General features: G+C 38.1%; 10 protein-coding genes across 10 annotated transcripts; 5 read left to right on the top strand and 5 right to left on the bottom strand.

Annotated features, from left to right (window-relative positions):
• Positions 1 to 2270: 2270 nt before the first annotated feature.
• GCK72_006908 (uncharacterized protein) lies at positions 2271 to 6184 on the top strand (the record flags this gene model as incomplete). Its single annotated transcript, XM_053725880.1, has 12 exons — positions 2271 to 2275; positions 2344 to 2632; positions 3112 to 3247; positions 3296 to 3387; positions 3870 to 3984; positions 4030 to 4181; positions 4225 to 4326; positions 4381 to 4563; positions 4608 to 4739; positions 4795 to 5049; positions 5540 to 5702; positions 5754 to 6184. The coding sequence occupies 12 exons, from the start codon at positions 2271 to 2273 to the stop codon at positions 6182 to 6184; spliced, it is 2055 nt and encodes a 684-aa protein (XP_053590074.1).
• A 2274-nt stretch (positions 6185 to 8458) lies between these two features.
• GCK72_006909 (uncharacterized protein) lies at positions 8459 to 11931 on the top strand (the record flags this gene model as incomplete). The annotated part of the gene is made up of 12 exons (XM_053725881.1): positions 8459 to 8782; positions 9197 to 9332; positions 9375 to 9466; positions 9513 to 9627; positions 9676 to 9803; positions 10183 to 10464; positions 10513 to 10641; positions 10780 to 11028; positions 11071 to 11233; positions 11295 to 11509; positions 11561 to 11719; positions 11770 to 11931. 12 exons carry the CDS (start codon positions 8459 to 8461, stop codon positions 11929 to 11931), a joined length of 2154 nt encoding a protein of 717 aa, XP_053590075.1.
• Positions 11932 to 12012: 81 nt separating this feature from the next.
• GCK72_006910 (uncharacterized protein) lies at positions 12013 to 12753 on the bottom strand (the record flags this gene model as incomplete). The annotated part of the gene is made up of 3 exons (XM_003109798.2): positions 12013 to 12084; positions 12142 to 12311; positions 12558 to 12753. The coding sequence occupies 3 exons, from the start codon at positions 12751 to 12753 to the stop codon at positions 12013 to 12015; spliced, it is 438 nt and encodes a 145-aa protein (XP_003109846.2).
• Positions 12754 to 13325: 572 nt separating this feature from the next.
• Positions 13326 to 13850, bottom strand: GCK72_006911 (uncharacterized protein; the record flags this gene model as incomplete). The annotated part of the gene is made up of 3 exons (XM_053725882.1): positions 13326 to 13382; positions 13428 to 13600; positions 13649 to 13850. 3 exons carry the CDS (start codon positions 13848 to 13850, stop codon positions 13326 to 13328), a joined length of 432 nt encoding a protein of 143 aa, XP_053590076.1.
• Positions 13428 to 14165, top strand: GCK72_006912 (uncharacterized protein; the record flags this gene model as incomplete). Its single annotated transcript, XM_053725883.1, has 1 exon — positions 13428 to 14165. The coding sequence occupies one exon, from the start codon at positions 13428 to 13430 to the stop codon at positions 14163 to 14165; it is 738 nt and encodes a 245-aa protein (XP_053590077.1).
• Positions 14166 to 14520: 355 nt separating this feature from the next.
• GCK72_006913 (uncharacterized protein) lies at positions 14521 to 17562 on the top strand (the record flags this gene model as incomplete). The annotated part of the gene is made up of 10 exons (XM_053725884.1): positions 14521 to 14841; positions 14887 to 15108; positions 15167 to 15281; positions 15324 to 15565; positions 15613 to 15777; positions 15934 to 16317; positions 16362 to 16524; positions 16572 to 16822; positions 16871 to 17029; positions 17389 to 17562. The coding sequence occupies 10 exons, from the start codon at positions 14521 to 14523 to the stop codon at positions 17560 to 17562; spliced, it is 2196 nt and encodes a 731-aa protein (XP_053590078.1).
• A 73-nt stretch (positions 17563 to 17635) lies between these two features.
• GCK72_006914 (uncharacterized protein) lies at positions 17636 to 18814 on the bottom strand (the record flags this gene model as incomplete). The annotated part of the gene is made up of 4 exons (XM_003110078.2): positions 17636 to 17827; positions 18307 to 18615; positions 18667 to 18726; positions 18773 to 18814. 4 exons carry the CDS (start codon positions 18812 to 18814, stop codon positions 17636 to 17638), a joined length of 603 nt encoding a protein of 200 aa, XP_003110126.2.
• Positions 18815 to 19280: 466 nt separating this feature from the next.
• Positions 19281 to 19690, bottom strand: GCK72_006915 (uncharacterized protein; the record flags this gene model as incomplete). Its single annotated transcript, XM_003109816.2, has 2 exons — positions 19281 to 19556; positions 19607 to 19690. 2 exons carry the CDS (start codon positions 19688 to 19690, stop codon positions 19281 to 19283), a joined length of 360 nt encoding a protein of 119 aa, XP_003109864.2.
• On the top strand, positions 19366 to 24526 carry GCK72_006916 (uncharacterized protein; the record flags this gene model as incomplete). Its single annotated transcript, XM_003109969.2, has 6 exons — positions 19366 to 19434; positions 22043 to 22300; positions 23696 to 23849; positions 23896 to 24128; positions 24175 to 24287; positions 24400 to 24526. 6 exons carry the CDS (start codon positions 19366 to 19368, stop codon positions 24524 to 24526), a joined length of 954 nt encoding a protein of 317 aa, XP_003110017.2.
• Positions 20094 to 20511, bottom strand: GCK72_006917 (uncharacterized protein; the record flags this gene model as incomplete). Its single annotated transcript, XM_003109889.2, has 2 exons — positions 20094 to 20282; positions 20332 to 20511. The coding sequence occupies 2 exons, from the start codon at positions 20509 to 20511 to the stop codon at positions 20094 to 20096; spliced, it is 369 nt and encodes a 122-aa protein (XP_003109937.2).
• Positions 24527 to 25150: the final 624 nt, after the last annotated feature.

A 25150-nucleotide genomic window follows, 5' to 3' on the forward strand; every position in this document is an offset into this window, starting at 1 on the left:
CGTAATTTCCAACCTGAATGGTAGTTGGTCTCGTACAGTTCCACTAGTGGTACGAGACTGGAATGGAATAGAATTGTTTAAAGAGTATGAAGTGCTGAATTATCGTAGTGTGTATGATTGAATGGTAATGGAATTGTAAATGGATTAGTGATTCAGTGGATAAGTTTGTGAATTGTTTTTCATCTGAAAGTGTGGGTAAAGGACGAATGTACACTATAGACTTGTTTATTACATTTAATATGTGGTAACGAGTTTGAGAATCTTTCCGAGTTGTTGGTCATTGGTTGGGGCCGACGAGAACCATACAGTAGGCGCTGAGGTGATTGTCTCCGCACTGGTTGCATTTCCGGCCACGCTTGTAGCAAGACTCTGGTTGGTGTCCTCTCCCTCCGCAATGCTTGCAGATGGAGAGGACACCTGTACGAGCCCAACGGGCGTCTGAAGTTGCGTAGTCCATGCAGTGTGTGGCTTGGTGATTGCCCGAACAGAAAACGCATATGACTTCTCTTTTGGTCGGTGGGGCTTCTGGATGCGCTCCGAGCTTGTGTTTCATTGGTCGCAAGTTTTGAATTGTGTTGTCCAATTTGTCCAGTTTTTCAGATACTTGGGTGAGTTTCTCCATGAGATCAGTCATCATTTGCGGAGAGAATTTCTTGCTCTCTTTCGAGTGAGAGTTGGCTGGAATGTGGAATGTAAAATTTGGATGTTTGGATTTTGTGAATTGTGTAAATTTGCTACGTTCCAGTGGTGAAACGGTGGGAATTGAGAGATTATGACTCGCGCTTGTGCTGCTGAAGGGTGGTGCCCCCGCGTGCTCGCATGTTGGACTCCACCTCTTCGAACTGCTCTCGCCACCGCCGGGTCACAAAACCACGGTCGATGCACCATGTTCCGACGTTAGAGGGCCGGTGAACCCCGTCAGACTAAGAGTGCGAGAACAGAACAGAGAAATAGAGTCAACACATTTATTAGACTAACAATCTTACTAACCATCAGAGGAAGCTTTCGTCTTCTTAATCTCTTTGACCTCGTCGACCTCCATCGGGATGTTTCCAGAGGTGGATGCAGACTTCGGAGCCGGATTGGGAGCCGAGACGGTAGTGGGAGCGGTGGACACCATTGAGCGTTGACGGCAGTTGCAGTCGATGGCTTCTGAGCAAAGCAGAGCAGAGTGGTGATTCCGTCGCTTCTCCTTCCTTATAAGCACTGGGAAGTAGGGCAGCTGGTCATCGAGAGGACGGGTCGGTTGGTCGAAGGCCAATGGCACGGTCATACGGTAGAATTGCCAGAAGTTTCCTTTGCCAGAAGGGAGATGGAAGGGTCACGTCGATAGTTAGAATAGATTGTAAGTGTTGTAAATGCGAGGTGTCTAGTGGAGACTATAGTGTAGTGTGTGAGCTAGTGTGGCTTTGGTGTATCTTGCTAGGTCGTGAATTAAGACCTATTAATTCCGCGACAGCCGGTACGTGTTGCTGCCTTTGTTGAGTTTTGCCTACAGTTTTTGCCTACGAGGTCTGGTATTCGAGAAAAACGAGGTATTAGTTTCACTCCCACCAACACCACCCTGCTGATTTTTTTCACTCGTCGGTAAGGTAGCTTGTCAGCGGTTCAAATTTGACCTCATTTTTCTCGAATACCAGGTCTCGTAGGCAAAAACTGAATATATATTTGGAATCAGCATTTTCTCAGCTTTCCAGAGATATAAGTCACGTCTTATAACTCCACGGTCACTCGGGAGCCTTCCCTAGTTAGAAATTTCCTAATATACTAGCTCGGCACAGTTCTTACAACTGCACTCCACCGAAACGCACTTGAAAAATGTATCTTTTCTCTGCGTTTCTCAAAATTTGCACACATCTTTCTTCGGTTTCGGTAGAGCGCGGTTGTATAAAGTGTGTCGTGCTAATGACAAGTAAAAACTTACTCCATTCCCATATCTTCTCGGTCAATAGGTTGTGCAATCTTCTGATAGTTCCGATAAAATTGAAATTGAATTTGAATTTGAGGTAAACAAATTGCCACGAGGAATATTGTTATTTTGTGTTTTGGTGTTAATGAGAATGGGGACACGTGAAAATTCTAGAAAAATAATTTTTAAGCTCTATATATAGCGTTTGTAAGCGTCTGATATTTTCCCGTGACCCCTTCCTACAGTAATCCCCACGTGTCAAATTTTCCACATCATTTCAAAGTGCCGTTCAGTTCGACTATTTATTTGATTAAATTTATTTTCGAGCCCTTCCGTTTCCAATATACAAACAGTAGTTATCATGAAGTGAGTCAGATGATTCTCAGATTTTCAGATTTTCAGATTTCCAGCCTTTCAAATATTCAAATTTTCAGTGAGAGAGATACGGAGAATTCGCTACTTTTGGACTTGACTCAAAGTGAGGAAATCGAGGAGGAAAAAGAAGGGAAATGCTCAAAATACTGTAATCCTCTGGTATCAATCATCATTTTTCTCGTCGCTCTATTGATTGTTGTGTTGGCATTAGTTGTGTTTTGGAAGATGGAAGTGCCTGAGAAGACTCGTACTCAAGTAGTTGGATTCAATCAATCTCAGATATCTGGATCGATAAAGACAAGAGAGGAATGTACAACTGCAGAGTGTATCACGTTGTCTAGTACATTGGTAGGTTGGGGAAGACGTGCAGTACTGTGCAGTAAGAGAGGGTGTTACGGTATTACGGTTGGCCCCGCAATATAAAATGTTAATTGATCGTACAGTTCAAAGGTAGAGCTTTATTTTTGTAGTTGACAACTTTTTTGTACGATCGGTCCCTAGAAAGTTACATATCGACAAAGGAATTTTTCCCTCAAATCGTCCCATTTCAGTGCAAATAGTGCGACGTCTTAAAGTGAGTATAACTCTCTAGGGAGTGTCTGTACAAAAAAGTTGTCAACAACAAAATGCAGCTCTACCTTTAAACTGTTTGATCTCGTTTTGAATTTACTTATTGGGACAATCAGAATTACCATGAGACACTCACAAAGTTGGTCATTTTCTATTGAAAAAGGCCAAAGTCTATATCTTTTGGGCCGGTACTGTATGGTTGCTAATCGTCGCTAGTTTACAAGCCCCTTAATCTTATAAACTAGATTTCCTTGCAGCTAAACTGGCAGAATCCAAAAATAGATCCATGTGATGATTTCTATGAACACTCCTGTGGGAAATATCACGAGCATACAATGAATGACGGGACACGTGTCAATGAGAAGGATAGGATCGTAATAAAGCTAATACAACGTATGGACAACAGGACTAGACAAAACACAAACAGTTTTCTTTTTCCAGACTTTCTTCTCTCTAACCAATCTGCTAATACCGCATCTGAAATTGCAATGAAGATAATGTACAGATCTTGTGAAAGAAGTCTGCAGCCAAGGGTATGTACAGTACCGCTCTTGGCAGTTTTTAATGGAAAATGAGCAACTGAAATGAAAATTGGCAGTGTATTTTCGTGTTACTTGATTGTCCGATAAACTAAATTTTGCACGGGCTGAATAGAGCAAAAGTAACACATAATTTTTGTAGTTGCCAATTTTTTTGTAGGGGCCCTACCATGAAAGTTACAGGCTGTCAAAGTGAAAAGCTCCGAAATTTCGGTATTAGTCGATTTCAGGAATAAATTACTTTGATGACCTGTAACTTTCAAGATACTGTCCCTACAAAAAAAACGGTCAACTACAAAAATTATTTGCTATTTTTGCTCTGTCTAATTCATACAAAATTGAGTTTATCGGACAATCTGGTGACACCGAAATAAACTGCCAAAGGTGGCCATTTTCCACTGAAAACAGCCAAAGTTGATAACTTTTTGAGCAATTGATTAACATATTCAAATTTAGTGCTAATTGAAGAATTACAGAATATAATAACTTATCGAGAGGCAATCCAAAAGGAGGTCTTCCTGAACATTAAGAAAATTGGAAACTGGCCGATGGCGAATATGACCTGGAATGAGTCAGAATTTAGTCTTAACGGTGACTTTTTGGTTTGGAACCCACTCAGAACTTTTTTTGTTCCAGATATGATAGCAAACATGGCAAAACTTCATATGCTTCATTATGGTTTTTTTGAGGCTGGAATTCTAGATTATCCAATAGATGCTGCACCCAAACAACTGATGATTCGACCGGCTAGATCGCGATTCGATATGTTCTTGCCCGAGTTTACTCATGTATTTTTCTCATTTTCTGCAGGTTTCTAACTTTTGATTTCAGGTTATATCTGAGTTACTCCGATTAAGTAATGTCACCTTTCTCAACGAAACGTTGACAAAAGATATACAAGATGGTTTGAATCTTGATACGGAGCTCGGCAAAGTAAGTATATAAATTCAATTTTAGGTTTCTTTTCCTATCTCCTCAATTATTCAGTTCCGTATCCCTGATCGTGAACCCGAGTCAGTGACTGTAAAAGAATTGAAGAAAGCTGTTCCAGCCATCGACTTCGAAAGAATCCTCAAAACTTTATTGAATCCAGAAAGAGGGAATTGGACGAATGTGAAGAATAGAACAACTGCTGCCAGATTTGAGTCATTTTTCAATCCAGAGAAAAATGTATCAATCTCAAAGATACCTAATTTAACTACCAATATATTCAGATTTCATCAATAATCTCCAAAACAAAGCCACGTGTTATGGCCAATTATCTCATCATGAAGTACATCGAGCACGCCTACATTTATTATTCCATGCGTTTCAGATATGCCTCAAAGTACTCCCACTGTTTAGAGGTTTAGAAGTTTCATTCTATTTTTATTGTTGGAAAGCTGAAATCGGAAATTTCAGTTAACCATCAACCTCCTCCCTCGTGCTGCTCTCCGTGTCTTTGTCAGAAATCATTACAAGAAAGAGAATATGGTAGTGGCTTCAAAAATGGTTGAGATTATAAAGGATGCCTTCATTGAAATGTTTGAAAACTCAACGTGGCTCCATGAGGAAACTCGAAAAGCTGCAATTCTGAAAGTGAAAAAGATGAATAAAGTGATTGGGTATACAGAGGAATATGAGAGAGAAGGAGCATTGGATCAGCAATTTGAAACAGTGAGTGAAGAAAACTGGGAGTTCTGGAACATGGGTGCTGAGCGCATTCCAGAACTGACCCTTGACAGGGCCACTTGTGACAAGACGCAGTTCGACAGTTCTGACAAGGGAAAGGAAGGGGAAATTCTGCAAGGGTGGATTTCGGAGATAAGGGATAATCCTAAAAAAAAGAAGTCCCAGGTTTGCTTAAGCCTAAATAAAAAAGTGATTTGAGGAGTTTGAGCCTAAGCCTAAAGGAACGGTCGCAATGGAGCCTAAGCCTATAAGTTTCAGATAAGCCTAAGCCTAAGCGGAATGAGCCTAAGTGAAAATTGTATTGCCTAAGGAAACGATGGTAGCTACGTCTAAGCCGAAAATTTATGTTTTGTAAACCTAGGGAATTGCTTAGACTAATAATTTGTTTGAGCCGAAGCCTAAAGGGAAGGGAAGGAAATTGTGAGAAGGGAAATTCTGAAAATCTTTTTCACCGGAATATGAAGTTGATTTTCAGCTTCATCTGACCCCGGAGGACTCATTTTTTACCATAATGACTAAAGTACATCGATTCAAAACGGAGCAACTCATGGAATATGTGTCTACTAACTCGTTGCTCAACCCGATTGATTCACTCGTTGTAACCAATGCATTCTATTTTCCAGGCAAGAACTTGCTGAGTAAGTTTGCACATTGGAGAGTTTAGATGTTCACACCTTTTCTATTTCCAGGTCTCCTCGCCCCATTCCTCGACAAGCCACACTTCGACGCTCATTACCCCCGCTACGTGACGATGGCTGGTGTTGGAAGAGTTATTGCTCATGAAATTGGTCATGGATTTGATACAGAAGGACGACATTCTGATGAAACTGGACAGTATAGAGATTGGTGGACACCTGAAGATTCTGCTGAATATGACAAGCGTGCCTCTTGTTTCCAAAAACAGTTCGACGAATTCAAGGATCCATTTCTCGGAGAAATGCAGCAAGGACTCGGAGTACTTTCGGAAGTTATTGCAGATGCATTGGGAATGGAAGCCACGTGGATTGCATTCAAGAAGTTGGATCTGTCGAACGAGCAAACGTTGATCAAGTTTGGAGATCAGGATCAAGATTTCAAGAAGCTTTTCTTCCGAGCTGCTGCTCTGGCAAGATCTATCTAAAAAGTAGAAATATAATTCAAAAATTTCCAGGACTTCTGTGCTCCAAATCGGATAGACAAACACTCTCCGAGACATCTGTTAAAATGGAGTCATCCGACACATCGATTCCGGATAAATGGAGCATTCGCCAACTCGAGATCTTTCACAGAAGCATACAATTGTCCGTTGGGATCACGAATGAATCCGATTGAGAGATGTGATCTGTTTTGAGAACATTTTGGACAATGAAATGGATAAGGAATAAAGTGTTTTAGATGCTTGTTTTGTTTTTTAGTCTTTAATTGACCAATTATGCCTCCGGGTTTTTGATGACATTAAATTAATTTGAATTTCCCGACAAAACTTTTTTTTCAAAACTTCCTGTTTTGGAATATCCTAAAAACTAAAAACTTTGCTGAAAATAACGTTATTCTATTTTTATGAGCCAGCTCACCGATTTCTTACATTTTCACAGTAAAACCACCCCAAACCATTGAAAAATTACCAAGTTACAGGTTTTCGAAACTGTTCGAAAAAATAAAGAAAATCTTCAATTCACAAAAGGTGTCATATCTCGGTCTACATTGCTCTACACTCATTTTTGTCAACATTTTTGGATTCAGTGTTTCAAAACGCTTTGAATGAGTATAATAATGCCAAGTTTTGGGAAATTTCAGAAAATGCGCAGAGGCCCAAATTTTTCAAAACCTAAGCGTGATTATACTCATTCAAACAGTCTTAATAATAATAATATATTCATCTTTTGTTGTGCGAGAGAAAAAAAAAGAAATGGGCGAAATCTATAAGAACATACAACAAGATGGGGTCTTGACGTGCTGAACTCAAAAGTTTAGTCAAAACTCGAGTCTGATCATAACAATACAAAATATATCAGTTTAAAAGAAACCTGTATTTTCAAAAAGTTTCGAAAAACTTATTGAGTTTTAGTCGGTTATGTAAAAAATGTCAGGAATTTTTAGGAAGTGTCGAGAAAAACAAAGTAGTTTCGTTTTGATTTTGAGTCCGCCCATATTGACTTTAAAGGCGCATAACTACTTTTTTTCTGCCCTAAATATTCTTTAATTGAGTTCCGCGTTTTCAGAATAAAAAATCAGCTACAGTCCAGTATCAAAGATCGTCACACAGCCTTTATCCAACTAAACTAGACAAATCGAAAATAAGTGAATGCTACGAAACGAGACTAAAAACTAGAATGCCCCTAGTCTTCCAAAAAATTAAATCATCTTTTACCTCACATCTATCACCTAGAAAATTCAGTATCAAAACGGATTCGAAGTGTCAAAAAAGAAGAGAAAGATTCTTGCAAAATGAACTTTTACGTGATGAGACAACCATAAAAATAGTGTGTCGAGATAGTATCAATTTCACGAGATGAATAGATGAGAAGAGAAAAGACCAAAGAAAGAAGACGTCGTCGAGAGGCGAGAAGAAGGAAAAAATGAAGAATAACACGTGGTTTTTGTGATGAGAAGAGGGGGAAATGACGGCGTGATGTAATGATAGTTCATGCAATCAAACATTCTTCTTTCTTCTTTTTTCTTCTATCTCATTCTCGATTTTCTCTAGTCTTTATTTCAATTTGCTATTTCAAGAAAGTGAGTTGTATTTAGTTATCGGAAGTGACGGCAAGACGTTCCACTGGAAGCAAGCTCCGCCCCTTTTTTGTAAACCGGGCCCCCACGGTAATATTGCTTCCGATTTTCAAATATACGTGTGGGTGGAGTCTACTACTTTTCTTTAACGATAAATTTTTGTTTAGAATTTTCAGAGCATCATGCAAGCTATTAAAAAACAAAGCAGGCAAAAAACAAAAGCAGCTAGCATTGCGGGGAGAAGGGTCACTTTTGATAGTGTGGGTACGGTTTTGTCCATTGCTTAAATTAATGTTTTTTTTTTGAGTTTTACTAACCAAGATCTATGTTTATGTCATACTTGTCAAGGCCAAAATTCAAAACTCAAATTTTTTGATTTTTTTGAAAATTTTGAATTTTTTCCCTGAAAAAGTTAAATTTTAGACTATCATTCAGGATTTAAAAAAATTCTGAAAAATCATCAAAAATGTTCACATTTTCGATGAAAAATTGAAAAAAATTGAAATTTAATTGGTTCATTTTTTGAAGTCGGGTCTTCGGGCCGGGTCTAAACAAGTGCAGTTTATGTAATTCACATTTTTTGTACGGGTTCTAACAAGACAGTTTTTTTACGAATTCTATTAAAATCAGTCAACTTTCAGATTCTCCACCCGTTCCTGTACCACAGCCTCTTCCATACAAAATGTCAGTAAAAGATAAATTAACAAATCCATTAACAGGATTGGGAATTGTCATTTCCTTCTCACTTATCTTCATTTTTACTATTGCAATTCTCACTGAAATGAAGAAGAAAAATGAGGCAACGCCAACACCTCAACCGGTGAAATCTCCATCTCCGGATACTGGGACGCCTTCAGATGGAACGCCTTCTACGAAAGAAATTCTAGAAACTTCTACTGTGATTCCTTCTCGGAGTTCTTCTCAGAGTCCAGAAACAACAACGACGGAAAAGAAAAAACGGAAAATGTGTGATTCCCCGGAATGTATTACACTTTCTTATCAGTTGGTGAGTGAAGTTGTTTTGTCTGTCCGCGTTCATCGTGCCCGGATTTCCATACTTGTCAAGGCCCGAGTACTTGGCGCCAAAATTCAAATTTTTTTTTAAATTAAAAAAAAAATTTTGCGAAATAGTCAAATTTTCGACCATGAATCAGATTTGAAAGAAATTCTGAAAAATCATCAACAAAAGTTTTTTGATGAAAAATTGAAAACTTTTTGGAAGTTTTTGAAAAATTGGCTATTTTTGAAGAAATTAGGCTTTTTTTGAAGAAATTAGGCTCTTTTTTTTAAAAAGAAATTTGGCTCTTTTTTTGAAGAAATTAGGCTCTTTTTCTGAAAAAATTAGGCTCTTTTTCTGAAAAAATTAGGCGTTTTTTCTGAAGAATTGGCTTTTTTTTGTTGAAAATTTTGAAAAATTCAGCTAAACTGGCGTGATATCAATGTTGATCCATGTGAAGATTTCTACAAGGCGTCATGTGGAAGATATAGTAAGCATACGGATACGAAAGGAACTCGGATTGTGGAGAAGGAAGCGATCACGATTCAACTGATATCAGGTGAGACATCAGGACACACAGATAGGTGTTTTTATTTAACAGATTTCCTTCTCCAAAACAAGTCATCTGAATCACGATCTGAAAATACAATGAAATTATACTATCATAAATGCAGATCTCTGAAAGATAAAACAGTGAGTTTTTATTCTAAATTTGTTCAGGAAAATTTGGATTCTTTAGATTTTTGACCAAGAAAAAAACAAAAGTTTACGCGACTTAACGGAGGATTTGAAATCTATTGGATCTTGGCCGTCACTTGATAAAAATTGGGATGAGTCGAAGTTTGATTTGAACGGTTTGCAGAAAAGAAGAAAAATTCTGAAATTTATGGAATTTGTTTCAGAAATGCTTGCGAATATGGCAAAACTTCATGTAAGGAATTTCGGGATTTTCCAGTTTAAGAAGGATGACTCGAAACATTTGAATCTGATGGCTCCGGATGGAGTGAAGTTTTACAAAGGGTTTATTAAGGTGGGTAAAATTTCACAGGATCATAAAAAGTCCATATGAAGCATCTGCGCTCTAAAAAAATAAGCGTAAATTAGCCCGAAATTCGAAAAAGTTTATCCAAATTTTTTTTGTGTGTTGAAAATTTGTATTTTTTCCTTTTTGGCGAATTCTAAATTTTTTGTTCGAGGTTTAACAAAAAAAAGCGAGAAAAATGGAAACAAAGATGAGCTTCATCCGAAAAATTTAACTCCCTATTTGTTCGTAGCGCGCGATTTGGTTGAGCGGCGACTCAATTAACAACCTGCCAAGTCATGTGCTTCACTAGGCTTCGCGGGAAAATAATTTGAATTCATATGGACTAAAAATGACCCTGTGTTTAATTTGGGGAATTTTATTCCAGACGTTGGAAGAAATCCTAACTGCAAATGGTATCGATCCAAAATCGAAAGAAGTGGCAGATGATAGCAATGAAGTGGAGAAATTCATTAAACAACTTGATAATCCATTGAAAACAGAGAAATTCAATGAATACAACACAAAACTACTGAAATCTCACACTCCAAGTGTTGACTTTGAAAGAATAATAAAGAATTTGATACCGAAGGGAAAAGAGATGGAAGAGAATTTAGTGAAGAAAATGAGAGTGGAAGATTCGGAATGGTTTTTTGGAAAGAATCAGAATGTAAGAAAAACATTTATTCTGGAAATATGGACATCGGTTTGTTTTCAGTTAGAGAAGCTTCTTGAGTCAACACCGAAAAGGACACTGGCCAACTTTTTGATTTTCAATTTTATTGCGGAGACCACGAGAACCGTGCCGTTTTCTCTTGTAGAAATGAAAAAAGAGAGTTGTGGAAAAGTAAGTTTTTAAAAATCTATTAACAGTTACAACTGCGCTCGATCGCGTATCGGCGAGAGACGCAGAGTTTTTTTTTCTCGCGCCGACACAGATTTTCACTTTTTAATTACCCAAAACAACTGATTTCCCATTTTCCAGACTGTAATCCACGCGTTCCCAAGAGCCGCTGTCCGAATCTTTGTCCGCAATTATTTCGAAAAGGAAAATTTGAAAATTATATCCGAAATGGTCGATGAAATCCGAGATTCCTCTGTGAAAATCTTGAAAAACTCCACGTGGCTTCAGTCAAAGTCGGAAGCAGTGAAAAATCTTGAAGACATGAAGAAAATGATTGGCTACCCAGAGGATTATGAGGCACCTGGAACGTTGGATAGAATTTTTGAATCGGTGAGTTCCGAACTGAAAATGAGTTTAAAACTGAAATTTCAGCTCACTGTGTCTCCAGACGACTCGTATTACAAGCTAACTCAAAAAATGCTGCGATTCCAAACGGAACAGACCGTGGAATACATTGCAGATGACTTATCACTGGATCCAGAGCATCCGTTATTCGAGACAAATGCGTTCTACACAAAATCTCAAAATGTTTTATGTAAGTGGAAAACCTGGTCTTTTTTCTCAAGACAATCACAATCTGAAATTTGAAATTCCAGCCATTATGGTATCAATTATTGATGATCCTCTGTTTGACGATTCCTTTCCAAAATACGCAAAAATAGTTTCAACCGGGTCGATTATTGCTCAGGAAATTGGTCATAACGTTGAGTACAGTATCCAGAATCCAGAAGATTTAGTAGAATATCAGAAGAGAGGGAAGTGTCTGGTAGATCAATACAGTCAGTATGATGATCCGGATTCAGGGAAAAATGTGAGTTCTGTCTGTCTCTGTCTCTGTTATTCCGAATTTACTCATTTTCAGCCGAACGCCGGTCTGGCTATGAGTCAACTGATCATTGATGATTTTGGAGCAGATGCCACATGGCAAACTTTCAAAAATCTTGATATTTCCGAGGAAGCAATCATTCCGGGATTCAAAGAAGATGATGTGGATAAGCTATTCTTCCATATATATGCATTGGTGAGTCAGCACATTCAGAAACTTTCAGAAATCTGAAATCTGAATTCCAGAACTTTTGCTCTCCACAAAACTTTGATCCAGACTCCAAAACCACTCCAACCAATAGCTTCCGTGTGAACGGAGTGTTCTCCAACATGCCATCTTTCGCTAAAACTTTCGAATGTCCCGTTGGATCACCGATGAATCCGAAGACGAGATGTGAACTATTCTAAAAGAATCTCTATAATTTAAAAATGTACAAATTGATTGAAATTGAAGCAACATTTATTTAAATGAAATGAAAAAATAGAAAATCAATCAGTCTTGGTATGATAGACTCCAGTAGATTTCAAGGCCAACTTCCAGTCAGTTGGGCTCCAGGCGTTCTGAAAATTAAATTTTCTTTTCTTTTCTTGTTTCGTTTTTTTCCCAAAAAAACTTACTTTCAACATGACGGCGTCATAATACAGTCCCACGGTGTTCCCTTCTCTGGGCAGTATTTTCTCAACATATCCATCAATCCGATATCTTGACAAATACCACGCCTCTTTCGACACCAAGGTATGGTTACTGAACTCATCGAATAATGCGTTCACTTCAGCCTTGTCGTTTGCTGAAGACACACAGTTTTAGTTGGGGAAATAGGCAAAATTTATTTTCCGCGCGAAACCGGAAGTCTAGTGAAGCGCGTTTGCACACCACTTGGTAGGTTGCCAATTCTCAACCAAATCGCGTGCTTGTAACGTGGACCAACAATAGGGGGTTAAATTTTATGAATTTCGCGCTAATTTTACGATAATTTTTTAAAGCGCAGATGCCTCACTTTCTATGATTCTGTGACTAGGGAACTCGAACTTACGATTAATGAAGAAATAGTATTGCTTCATCCCCTCTCTATCGCCTGACTGCAACATGTACGTGAACCAATCCATTTGAAATTTCAACCACTCGCGAGCATCTTTCATCGATTGGTTGCGAGCCGGTTGAGCCGAGGTAGGTTGAGACGAGATGGTGGAGAAGAGGAAAATGAAAAGAAGAGGAAAAAGAAGGCGCATTTTGAGAGAATGGTGGTGGGAGAGCGGAGTTTTAAAGCGAGAGAATATGCAAATTGAATCATTTTTTACGATGTGAAAGGGGGGGGACGAGGTGGGGAACGCGCTGACGTGGAGGTATCTGACAGAGGATTACGGTAGTGCTGGCTTACGTGGAGGTATCTGACAGAGGATTACGGTAGTGCTGGCTTACGTGGAGGTATCTGACAGCGGATTACGGTTGGGCTCGCTAACGCGGAGTTTTGAAAATTTAGAAGATTCTTGATGTCTTTAACTTTTTAAAACCAGCACGATTAAGGAAAATGTGGTTAGCGAAGAAGAAAGGAGCCCAAGGCTGGAAGCGTCGAGGAGAACGGATGCCTAAAAAGGTTACTGTAGGACTGCAAATTGACATGACTCATGCTCTGTTTTGTGATTCCTTAGCTATTCGTTCAGACATTTCAGCGATGCCCCTGCTACGGTAGGACTCAAATTTTCAGATACAGATCAAGAAACATAACTCTGTTTTATTTGTGTAGCCCAACTAGTTTTTGCATGAAAATTCCACTTCATTGATCATAAAACAATCAGATTTATCAATGAGCCACCTCGCCGATGCTGATGATGATCCATCCGGTTGGGCTAGCGGCATTCTGTAAAAAGATCAAGACTGCGAATCAAAGTGTGTCAAAACTCACATGCTCAATGACAACGCGATACTGTTGCTCGTTATCAGAGAATCCGATTTTACTCAAAAGTTGATAATATCCATAGATTCTGGTGTTGCTCGGGTAATATCCGGCTTTGACGATTTTGAAGCGGTAGTCTTTGAAGCGTTCCATTTCGGTTTGGAGCTCAGCTGTATCGTTTGCTGTAAGGTAAAACCTGCATTCACTAAATTCTTTATATTTAAACCTACCATCTTTCAACTTGAACAACCTGACAAACAGTGCCTTGTTTCCGCTTTTGATGGCTCCTTCGAAGGCGTGGAGATGGTTGGAGAGAACGGTTCTGGCCCATTCGGATCGTTGGTGTCGACGGTGATGGTTGCAACCGCTGAGACGGGGGCGGCAGAGTACGGTAGTACAGAAAAGGAGAAGGAGGAAAATCGGGAGGCGCATTCTGAGAAGAATGGTGGGAATGTATTGGGGGAGAGAGGGTTTTATAGAGGAGGAGAGCACATCGAATTATTCATAGTTTTATGGATTCTGAGAAAAAGTAAGGGGTGGTTTTTGGTGTTTGATTTTGTGGCTGGAAGTTTAGATAGGCTCCTCCCACTTTTGCAATCTTGCCGCATCCTTCATTTTTTGAGCTCAAAGAAGCAATTCCGTAATCAAGAAGACCAAGAAGAACCAAGAAGACCACCTGAAAGAATCTATCAGGATATTTGTGCTCCTTTTTTCGTTAAATTTTTACGAATTTCAGATTTTAAGTAAAAGATTCGAATTCAGGGCGTCGAGAGCTTTCAGAAAAATATAATCATGCCTAGGTTCCAAATACATTGGATCTCACCACGAAAGCTACAGTAACCCAGGAATGGATTACTGTAATTTTCGTGGTGGGTTCTTTTCTGAACCGTGGCAGTTGTAAAGTAACAGAAATAAATGAAACTTCAATATTTTCACGTGAACAAATGTGTCTAGATTATTATCAAAACTATTTTCAAAATGGTTAATTTGTAAATTTTCAAAAAGTTGATTCGACTGATTATTGAAAAAGGTAGAGTTCTATTCACATTTTTACACAAAATTTATGAAAACCTTTCAGAAAAGTCAGAATAAAAGTTCAAACATGATCGTTCGGAAAGAAATCATATTCGTCGTTGTCGTCACCGCACTTCTTGTCGCCGTTCTCCTTGGAACTGCCATTTTCGAATTGATGCGTGAACCGATGGCTGTTCATGTCAGAGCACCAGAAGCTCTAGTGGCTCCTCCATCGACAAAATCATTAGTTGTGGCTCCATCCACAAAATCGCCGGTAGATAAGGAAAAATTGGAGAACACTAGTACGAAAAAAATGGCGCGAACCGTTCCAACCAAAGCACCAGCGGTTACCAAAGCCCCAAGAACTGCTTGTGAAACTCCACAGTGTATGCTTCTAGCTCATCAGCTGGTCAGTTTCTGTCTGTCCATCTAGATGTCCGGATGTCTCTTTCAGCACAATTGGCGAGATCCCACTGTAGATCCATGCAACGATTTCTATCAATACGCATGTGGTCGATATCTCGAGCATAGTGACAGTACGGGAGGTCGGAACAGAGAGAAAGAAGACATTATAGTCAATTTGCTGGAATCTTTTTTGAAATATGACAAATCTGCAGGTTCCAAATCTGAAAATGCAATGCGACATGTCTACAAGAAGTGTCAGGATTTTTCAGATGTGAGTTTTGAGTTTTTCTTTGGTCTAGGGTTTAGGGAAAACCTGTTACGTGTTTCAGAACTTCAAGAAGAGGATAAAAATAAACTTTAAAGAAATGTATCAAGATATTTTGAAAATTGGAACCTGGCCAATTATGGAAACGAACTGGGATGAATCAAATTTTGATTTGAATAGTGAGGAATACTGGAGTACTGTAACCTTATCGAAATTTTTAGATCGAATGACACAAATGGCTAAACTTCACTTCTCAGAATTCGTTTTCTTTACAATAGGGTCAGCCACCAACAAAACTATTGAAATAGGATATTCCCAATCTAAAATGTTCGAGAGAGATAACTTATCAGGGATACGGTATTTTATCAAAGAAATCTGTAAAGTCAACCATGTTTCGTGTGATGGAAAGCAACTTAAGAAAGATCAAAAAGATGTGGAGAAGCTGGTGGGAAAACTTATAAATGTGAGAGTGAACTCATTTGAGTTATCCCATATCTTAAACTTTTTCAGGTTCCACAACTCAAAAATCCAAAATATGTGCCTTTCGAAACAGTGAAAACCAAACTGAAATTTTTCGATATCGAAAAAATAGTCGACCCCTTGATGGCACCTGAAAGCTACAAAAGTATGAAGAATCACTTTGTGACTCAAGAGAATACGATCACTCTCGAAGAGGTAATCCCCTAAGATATCGGAAAATTTATATCAGTATTTTACAACTGCGCTCCACTGAAATATCTTTTTCTCTGAGTCTCTCTCGGTTTCGCACACAATTTTCTTCGGCTTCGATAGGTTGTAAGAAGCGTGCCGTGCAAATAGATTCTAATTCAGGTGGAGAAAATTATCCAGCAAACACCGAAAAGAACACTAGCCAATGTGTTAATCTTCAAATACATTGAAAAGTATGCTAATTACATAGAAGAAGACAAAAAATATGCGAAAAGTATGGATTGTGTTGAGCATGTGAATGAACTTTTCCCTCGAGCTTCTATGCTTTTATATGTCCGAAAGTATTACGAAAAGAAGAATCGAGATGCTGTAACTGATATGGTGAATCCAACGAGAGAAACATATATTCAAATGTTCAATGAATCCAAATTGATATCCCAAAAAACTAAGGAAAGGGCAATTTTGAAACTTCAAAAACTGAGAGTGAATCTTGGGTATCCGGACGAATTCAATAATCAGAAGAATTTTGAGAAAAACTTTGAAAGTGTAGGTGTAGACATGTATCAAAAGATACCAGGATCAGTTTTCAGCTCAATTTCGAGGATACAGACTCATACTACTCCTCTATCAAAAAGATCATGAAGTACCAATCAGAATTGTTTGTTAAATATCTCGTCGGAGACTATCCAATCCGTCCTCATTTGAAGCTGAACATGGTGAATGCTCAATACTCTTTAAATGAGAACCTTCTGTGTAAGATCAATGGATTACTGTATTACTGTATACAATCAACTCTTCAGGGATGTTTGTTGGCTACCTGGAAGAGCCGAAATTCCATTGGAGTTATCCAACATATGCCAAGTTTGCCGGTGTTGGAAGGATAATGGGGCATGAAATGGGCCATGGCTTTGATATAAGGGGGATCGAGCGTGATGAGATTGGACATCTCAACGCTATTTTCGATAAAGAAGATGCGAAAAATTATAAGAATCGAGCAAAGTGTTTAGAGAAGCAATATGATAATTATGATGATCCGGACTACGGGAGAAATGTAGGTTTACTGAGTGTCCAGATGCCCAATAATTCATATAATTTGCAGTTAAAAGGAAACATGGTGATCAAGGAGATTATGGCAGACCGCCTCGGACAGGAGGTTGCCTACCGAACTTATCATAAAGTGATGAGTCAAAACGAGCAATATATCATCGGGTCACAAAACAAAACTTCTGATCAAATGTTTTTCAATCTGATTGCATTGGTAGGTGTCTCACTAAGGAAGGCTCTCAAGTGACCGCGGAGTTAGAAGACGTGACCTATATCATTGGAAAGATGAGAAAACGCTGATTCCAAATATGTATTCAGTTTTTGCCCTCGAGGCCCGGTATTCGAGAAAAATGAGGTCAAAGTTTAGACCGCTGACAAGTCATTACCTTCACCTAGTTTAAACTTTGACCTCGTTTTTCTCGAATACCATCTCTCGAGGGCAAAAACTGAATGTATATTTGGAATCAGCGTTTTCTCAGCTTTCCAATTATATAGGTCACGTCCTATAACTCCACGGTCACTTGAGAGTCTTCCCTAGTCAATCGTTGAAACTTCTCAATTGTATAATTGTAGGATTACTGTCGCGGACGCTCGACTCGACCACTCGAACGGATTCTGCAACAATCCCACCCTATGGCTAATTTTCGAGTGAATGGGAACTTTCAGAATTTGAAATATTTTGCCGACGCCTATAATTGCCCAGTTGGTTCTCCAATGAACCCGAAGAAAAAGTGTGATTTGTTCTGATAGGGAATTTCGAATAAATTCTTTATTGAGTTATTGAGATTGACTGTTGAGTAATGATCATCAAGATTCAGAATCATTTATCGGAAGTGGAGATAGGGAGCTTTTGGAAGCAGTCGACGAACTCCGATAGTTCGCTCTTATCCGAGATTTCTGCCTCATCCGAAGTTTGAGTTGCCACCGTAGCTGAAGTCATCCGATCCTTCTCCTTCTTCACCATCATCACCTTGGTGAACTTTTCGACGATGATCAAGATTTGGCACAGTTTCTGGAAAAATTAAGATTGATATTTGTGATATTTCAGACTAGAAATTGGAAAATTACATACAAAAACCTTTTTTCTTAAATTTGTGCTGAAATCGAGTTATAACTTTTTCTAGTCGCCTCCAAACTCATTGAAACAACCTTTTTCAGATTCAGCGTGTCGAGACGCTTCAGAAAAGTATAATTATGTCATGGTTTGCTCAATTCAGTTCTCCATGTGCTTTTAAACCGGGTTACTGTAGTTTTCGTGGTGGGACCCAACTTGAAGCAAACCTAGGCATGATTATACTTTTTTGAAAGATCTTGACTAGCTGACTATGAAAATCTTAAAATCTCAAGAATCGATTGTAAAATCGCCAAGTTTCAGCAACATCGAAATTTTGAGATTTTCGAAAATCAAAATTTTTTATTTTCCATCCATTTACCCCGATTTTCAACTCAAATTAAAGCTAACATTCTGATCTACTTAGAAAAATCACTCACCATATTTCCGTATTCTCGATCTCTCATAATCTTCGAGTGGATATCTCTCAGTCCATAAGGTCCAGAAAAAGCCTCAAAGGACACTTCCATAGTTGCTTTCAAAAAACGCTCAATCATCTCCTGAGTCAGAATTGTGTTCTCTGATTCAGAAGGTGTAACAAATCCAGCAAGATACCAGACACGGATAGCGAATGACCAGAGATAGTTTGGATGGCGATACGGGTTTGAGAAACAGGCGAAGTCATCATTTTCTTCAACGTCAACTGATTCCATGAGACATTTTTGAAGGGCGTTGAGGTTGATGGAGAGCTGGAAATGAAAAACTTGTATAACTCGCAGAAAGGATATTTTCAAAATTACCTTCTCAGCTTCTTCCGTGATTGACTTCAGTTTTAGAAGTAGATTGACTGGACTTTTTCTCTGAAAACACAGAGTTTAAGGAACTGAAAAACAGATTGACACTTACGACTTGAATCACTTTTTTGTCTGCATTCCCGCTGGTAGACATCTTGGCACCAAGTATTCCAAAAACTTGAGAATAAGTAATCCTGTGAAAACGGGCTCCTTTAAAAGAAGACAATGAAATCTATGTAGGACTCAAGCTCCGCCCACTCTTAGGCCATATTGAGGAATCGCTACATACGTTTTTATGCAGCTGTTCAATGTACCATGCGCCTCCTCTCTTTGGTGCGAAGTGGCAGCTGAACAGCAGGTGGTGTCTATCTGTTGCGCAAAGATATGTAGAAAAAGTTCGCTTTTTTGGGGTAGAGAAACTATTGGCGGAGGGCCGGGTACGTAGGTGATGTACATTGGTAAAATTATGTTCGTTCCGAAAATAAAAATAAAAATCACTTTATCAATTTGAAAATTGGAATTACAAAAAAATGTATCAATATGATACAAGAAGAGGTATGTATAAAAACAACATTTCAAACAAATTATTTAATTAGTCAAATTAATTATTATCATCTTCCTCATCCCCCAACTCCGTCCGGCACATAATCAGCTCCAAACCTCTGCACTCCTTCAACCACCAGCCTGAAGTTCTCCAAACGTGGCATGTCCCCAGCGATGGTCTCCAACTCATCGTGGATTGCTTGGAGATCGATGATCAACTGTTCCAGTTCGGTCGGTGGGCGATTCTGACGGAATGGAGGGAGTGGCCTAAACTCATCGTCATCGTCCGAATAATAATCTGAGTCATCGCTTCCTCCTTCTCTATCTTCCATCCGTTCCCGTTCAAGTATTTCCTATAAAAATGATGGCATCCAAAAAATAAAAAATAAAACAGAAACCATACTCCTATTCTCTCGAGATGTTCCTGAACAACTCTATTAAACATTGGCAAGAATTCATGGATGAGCCAGTTGACGTTTTGGTTCATTTGGAAAACTGTAATCGAAAGCTGAGGTTCAGAAGAAAAATGGAAATTGATGAAACAGAAAACCCAAGCCATTAATCGTTAGAAAGCTCCCCTGCCACCACAAGAGAAAAGATATGAACCGCGAAAAAATAGGGTAAAAGGGAAAACGCTGGTTAAAAAACCATATCAGGTGATACCAACTGAAAATGAAGGTCACTCGTCTCTTATCAGAAGACTCGTTCGATCGGAGGAATGAAAGAAGATAGCCATGGAACAAAAAACGACTAGCCCGGCGCCATATTGATTCAACGCGTGGTCAAAGAGTGTGTGGTGGGTTGCAGTCTTTTTCGAGAGGCCCACATTCCCACCAATATATGTAGTTTTATCTATCACAAGAACAAATAAAACAAGAAAAAACTAAAATTTATTTGTTATTTTTTCCAGCAGCCCATTCCTTTATAGCTGCATCGACTTTTGAAACAATTCTGACAATTTCTACAGTCTCCTGGTGGAGCTCACGGATTTGAGTGTGAATACGTCCGAGTGCCTCGGCTTGTCTCTCCAATGAACGCTGATGAGCACAGTCAGAGCCTTCTCGGAGGAGGCGGAGCTTCTGAAAATGACAAAGACTACATTTGAAAATGAATGAGCTATGAAATTACCTCTCGAATAACAGCATGTCGATGACCAACATCTTTAGAGCCATCTCCTTTTTGGGAGCCCATGGCACCGAAGCAAGTGTTACTGATAAGAGTGATCAGAAACTGACCGGGGATGAGAATGTGAAAAGCCACATGTATGCATACATATTCATGAGGGTTATTAACAAAAGGATAGTGCATTTGAGTATATGTGGTATCAAAATAAAGGGAAAAAAGAACCCAGATTCGGTTTGAATCTCTTAATTGGGACAGTATTCCTGATTTTTGAGCTGTGTGTTCTTTTGATTTCATGAAGAAAGAGTTTTCATAATTGAGGTAGATTTGGAAGAAGTGAAAGAAAGGAAAATAAAGCAGATTTCAAAGAAGTGAAAGAAGGGAAAAGAAAGTAAGAACTGCATTATAATGGCATCTGTAATAGAACGGCACCTGTATTATAACGGCATCCCGGCATCCCTACATGCTCAACATTCGCGAGTAGGGTTTTCTCGGGTACTTTTCATCATTCTGATTAGAACCCGCGTGATTCGTAGAATTTACATTAGTAAACATCCTTCCAAGAAAAGCTTTTTTAGAAAAGACTCAAAAATTCCAAATTTTTCTTGTTGGGGGAAGTTGTAAAAGCAAAATATAGGCCCGGCTCGCCCAAAAAGCTCGGATTGGCGACAAAACTCAAAAAGTTTTCGAGTTTTTTTTTTGCAAAAAAGTCGAATTTTCGGCTATGATCCGGACATCTGAAGAAATTGGTTCTCTTTTTGAAACCGGGAATTCCCGGGCTTCCCAAGCCTTACCGGCCCGGTCCTTGGTACGTGTGTTAAAAACCTATTTAGTTAGGCATTCAAGCCTGTATGTCAATATAAAAAGGACTAATCTAAAAATTGAAAAATGAAAAACCCCATGTCTGGAATTTATGCGTTAAAAATACACATGAAAAAAACAAAAAGACTGCGAAAACCAGGGAATGTGTCAAATCTAAAAACCATTCGTGGTTTTATGTAAAGAAATAGTTTCGAACAGGTACCCCAAATGAACGGGAAACACATTACTCGCCCGCGAAGGAGTCCACAAAAACAATTAATAGTTTTTCAGAAATGTTATATCAAACTGTATGACGTGGATTTTTTGTTGTATAATTCAGCAAACTCCGCTAAGAACAGTTCTGATTAGAAAACGGACCATTCTCGGATAAATGTGATTGGATCGCGATTAAACAGAGCGGAAAACTTAAAAATTTAATGTTTTGACTCTGCAAAATTTTGATGGAAAGTAATCCGATTTCTAAAAAACTGAGAACTCTGGAATGTATCGGAATGTAAATTTTACACGTTATTCCAGGTATACTTCTGGTCTTCTTGCACCTCACCAGAAACAAATAAGGAGTTCCGGCATCATCTTAATGAATGATGATCAGATGGACGAATTTTTTGATGCCGCCGCTCTTTTTTGTAGACGTTGTTTTTCTGAAAGAAGAATTTTCCCATGAGTTGAAACTAAAATACCGTAATATCTCATAAGTTTTGACTAGTAAAACTTAAAAATTAATTACCATAACGAAAAAGAAGCGGCATAAACCATCGGCGCGGATTCATGGATGATGACTATATCAACGCTTTTATGACGAATCGGTTAGTTAATTTTTTTTTGGATTTCCCAAACATTTCAAGTCTCAAGTTTCTAACTGTTTTCTTCGTTTATTAACTTTGCGTGATTACAGATGCTACCTGAGACCATCCATGATATCACACGCACAGACCACAAACCAAGTAGATGGACAAGAATTCGACAATTCTTCAACAACTATTTTCGTTTTCTCCTCACCACAACTCTCATTGCTTCGATTCTTTCGATGGAGGCATACAAAGAGGGAGAACCAAAAATATCTTTATACGAGACAATGAAGGGAACAGTGTCGAATGTAGGATATCCAACTCTGCTTGGGCTTGCGATCGGATTCGTTTTGGAGAGCTTGAAAGTAAGTGAATTAGAGTTAATTAGAATGAGATTAGAAATTTCTCTTCTCAAAAAAAAAAAAATCAGAAATTTCTCTTCTCAATATCGTAACGTCAAATCAGAATCCATCTTTTCAAAATCAGAAATTTCTCTTCTCAATATCATAACGTCAAATCAGAATCCTTCTTTTCAAAATTAGAAATTTCTCTTCTCAATATCATAACGTCAAATCAGAATCCATCTTTTCAAAATCAGAAATTTCTCTTCTCAATATCATAACGTCGAATCAGAATCCTTCTTCTCAAAATCAGAAATTTCTCTTCTCAATATCGTAACGTCAAATCAGAATCCTTCTTTTCAAAATTAGAAATTTCTCTTCTCAATATCATAACGTCAAATCAGAATCCTTCTTTTCAAAATTAGAAATTTCTCTTCTCAATATCATAACGTCAAATCAGAATCCTTCTTTTCAAAATCAGAAATTTCTCTTCTCAATATCGTAACGTCAAATCAGAATCCATCTTTTCAAAATCAGAAATTTCTCTTCTCAATATCGTAACGTCAAATCAGAATCCATCTTTTCAAAATCAGAAATTTCTCTTCTCAATATCGTAACGTCAAATCAGAATCCTTCTTTTCAAAATTAGAAATTTCTCTTCTCAATATCATAACGTCAAATCAGAATCCATCTTTTCAAAATCAGAAATTTCTCTTCTCAATATCATAACGTCGAATCAGAATCCTTCTTCTCAAAATCAGAAATTTCTCTTCTCAATATCGTAACGTCAAATCAGAATCCTTCTTTTCAAAATTAGAAATTTCTCTTCTCAATATCATAACGTCAAATCAGAATCCTTCTTTTCAAAATCAGAAATTTCTCTTCTCAATATCATAACGTCGAATCAGAATCCTTCTTTTCAAAATCAGAAATTTCTCTTCTCAATATCATAACGTCAAATCAGAATCCTTCTTTTCAAAATCAGAAATTTCTCTTCTCAATATCGTAACGTCAAATCAGAATCCTTCTTTTCAAAATTAGAAATTTCTCTTCTCAATATCATAACGTCAAATCAGAATCCTTCTTTTCAAAATCAGAAATTTCTCTTCTCAATATCAAAACGTCGAATCAGAATCCTTCTTTTCAAAATCAGAAATTTCTCTTCTCAATATCGTAACGTCAAATCAGAATCCTTCTTCTCAAAATCAGAAATTTCTCTTCTCAATATCGTAACGTCAAATCAGAATCCTTCTTCTCAAAATTAGAAATTTCTCTTCTCAATATCGTAACGTCAAATCAGAATCCTTCTTTTCAAAATTAGAAATTTCTCTTCTCAATATCGTAACGTCAAATCAGAATCCTTCTTTTCAAAATTAGAAATTTCTCTTCTCAATATCGTAACTACAACCATGATTTCAGGCGCACATCTTCGACCGGTTCGAAAGTCCGTCTACACGTCATGCACACTGCTACATAGCCATTTTCTTCTGGCTTGGATCAGTCGGTTGCTCACTGGGGTATGAAGAGTCGGTGGCGTGGTGGTTCCGGACCATATCTCTAGGAGTTTTGTGCTGTCAGTAAAGCCAAACGTTTCATAAGTCAATAAAAAATTGTTTCAGTCAAGTACGTCGAAGTCATCGTTCCTCGGTTTGGCCGTTGGAACGTGACTGTACAATTCTACTGTGCAGTTGCGACTCTAGTTGTGATCGTCTCACTTTTCTATTTCATTGAGAACTCGATCCCGTCTATTACGCACTTTGAAGGTAATTGGAGATTCCTGAAGCCCAAGACGATCTTCATCATTTTCAAGAACGTTTTTTTGCTACTGGCTACCCTCTCACAACATTTGCTGGTCAGTTTTTTATTCAACAGTATTCAATATTATAATTTTCTTTCAGACAACTGAATCATTTGATTTGGAGCAAATAACGGAGGAAGAACAAAGAAGAAAAGAGATAGCAAGAGAAACAATGATCAGAAATAGAACATTGAAGGAAATTGAGGATTCGAGGTAATACACTTGAGCATCGGGGCTCAAAGTTTTAAGACTACTTCTGAAAACTTGAATTTCATTTTCTCTATAATGATTTATCACTCTTCCTAAAACAAGTAATGCTTTCCAGAAGACAAGCTGAGGAGCAAGCCGCCGAGCAACAGAGAGAAATCCAAGACCCAATACAGCCAGGAGTTGCTTCGCCACGAGAAGAACAAGATGGTGGTCTCAGACAACGTCGAGTAGTCTCACAATAATTATTCCCCCATTTTGTTTCTAGTATGTTTTCTGTTGTCTTCCGCTTCTTGAGTTCTTTTGATTTATCTGAAAAACCTAAAACTTCCATTCATTCCCATTTTCCAGCCAGTCACTTTCTCCTTTCTCGATCTTCCGTTTTTCACCATTTTTTTGTCAAAAAAAGTTAAGGGTAAACAAGTCATTGTTCTATTTGTATTCAAAACGAGGTATTCTAGTGATTTAATAATTTTGGCTTTCCTGAACGAGAACTACGGCGGAATTAATAAGCTTTCTGTGTGAAATTTGCACCTTTAGCTTTCTTTTTTGACATAAAAAAGGTATTCGTGGCTGAACTACCGTTTTTCGGCTGAAATCTAAAAATTTTGAGACAAACGTTCGAAATTTTAGCAAAAACTGATAAAACTAAGTTTTTCATGTTTTTTTTCAGTTAAAAATGAGAATGTGGATTGAAGTTTAGCTAAATTCTTTCAACACGAAAGATTTTACGTGTTTTTACTAGATTCTGGAATGTTTCTTCGAAAAAAATCGGATTTCAAGCGATAAGTGAGAGTTTTCGACGAAATTAACAAGGGTTTTTAGTTTATCATAGAAATTTTACCTGAAATTGTTGAATCGGTAGAAAT

This window comes from Caenorhabditis remanei, chromosome II (genome assembly GCF_010183535.1).
Source record: "Caenorhabditis remanei strain PX506 chromosome II, whole genome shotgun sequence".
Taxonomy (NCBI): domain Eukaryota; kingdom Metazoa; phylum Nematoda; class Chromadorea; order Rhabditida; family Rhabditidae; genus Caenorhabditis; species Caenorhabditis remanei.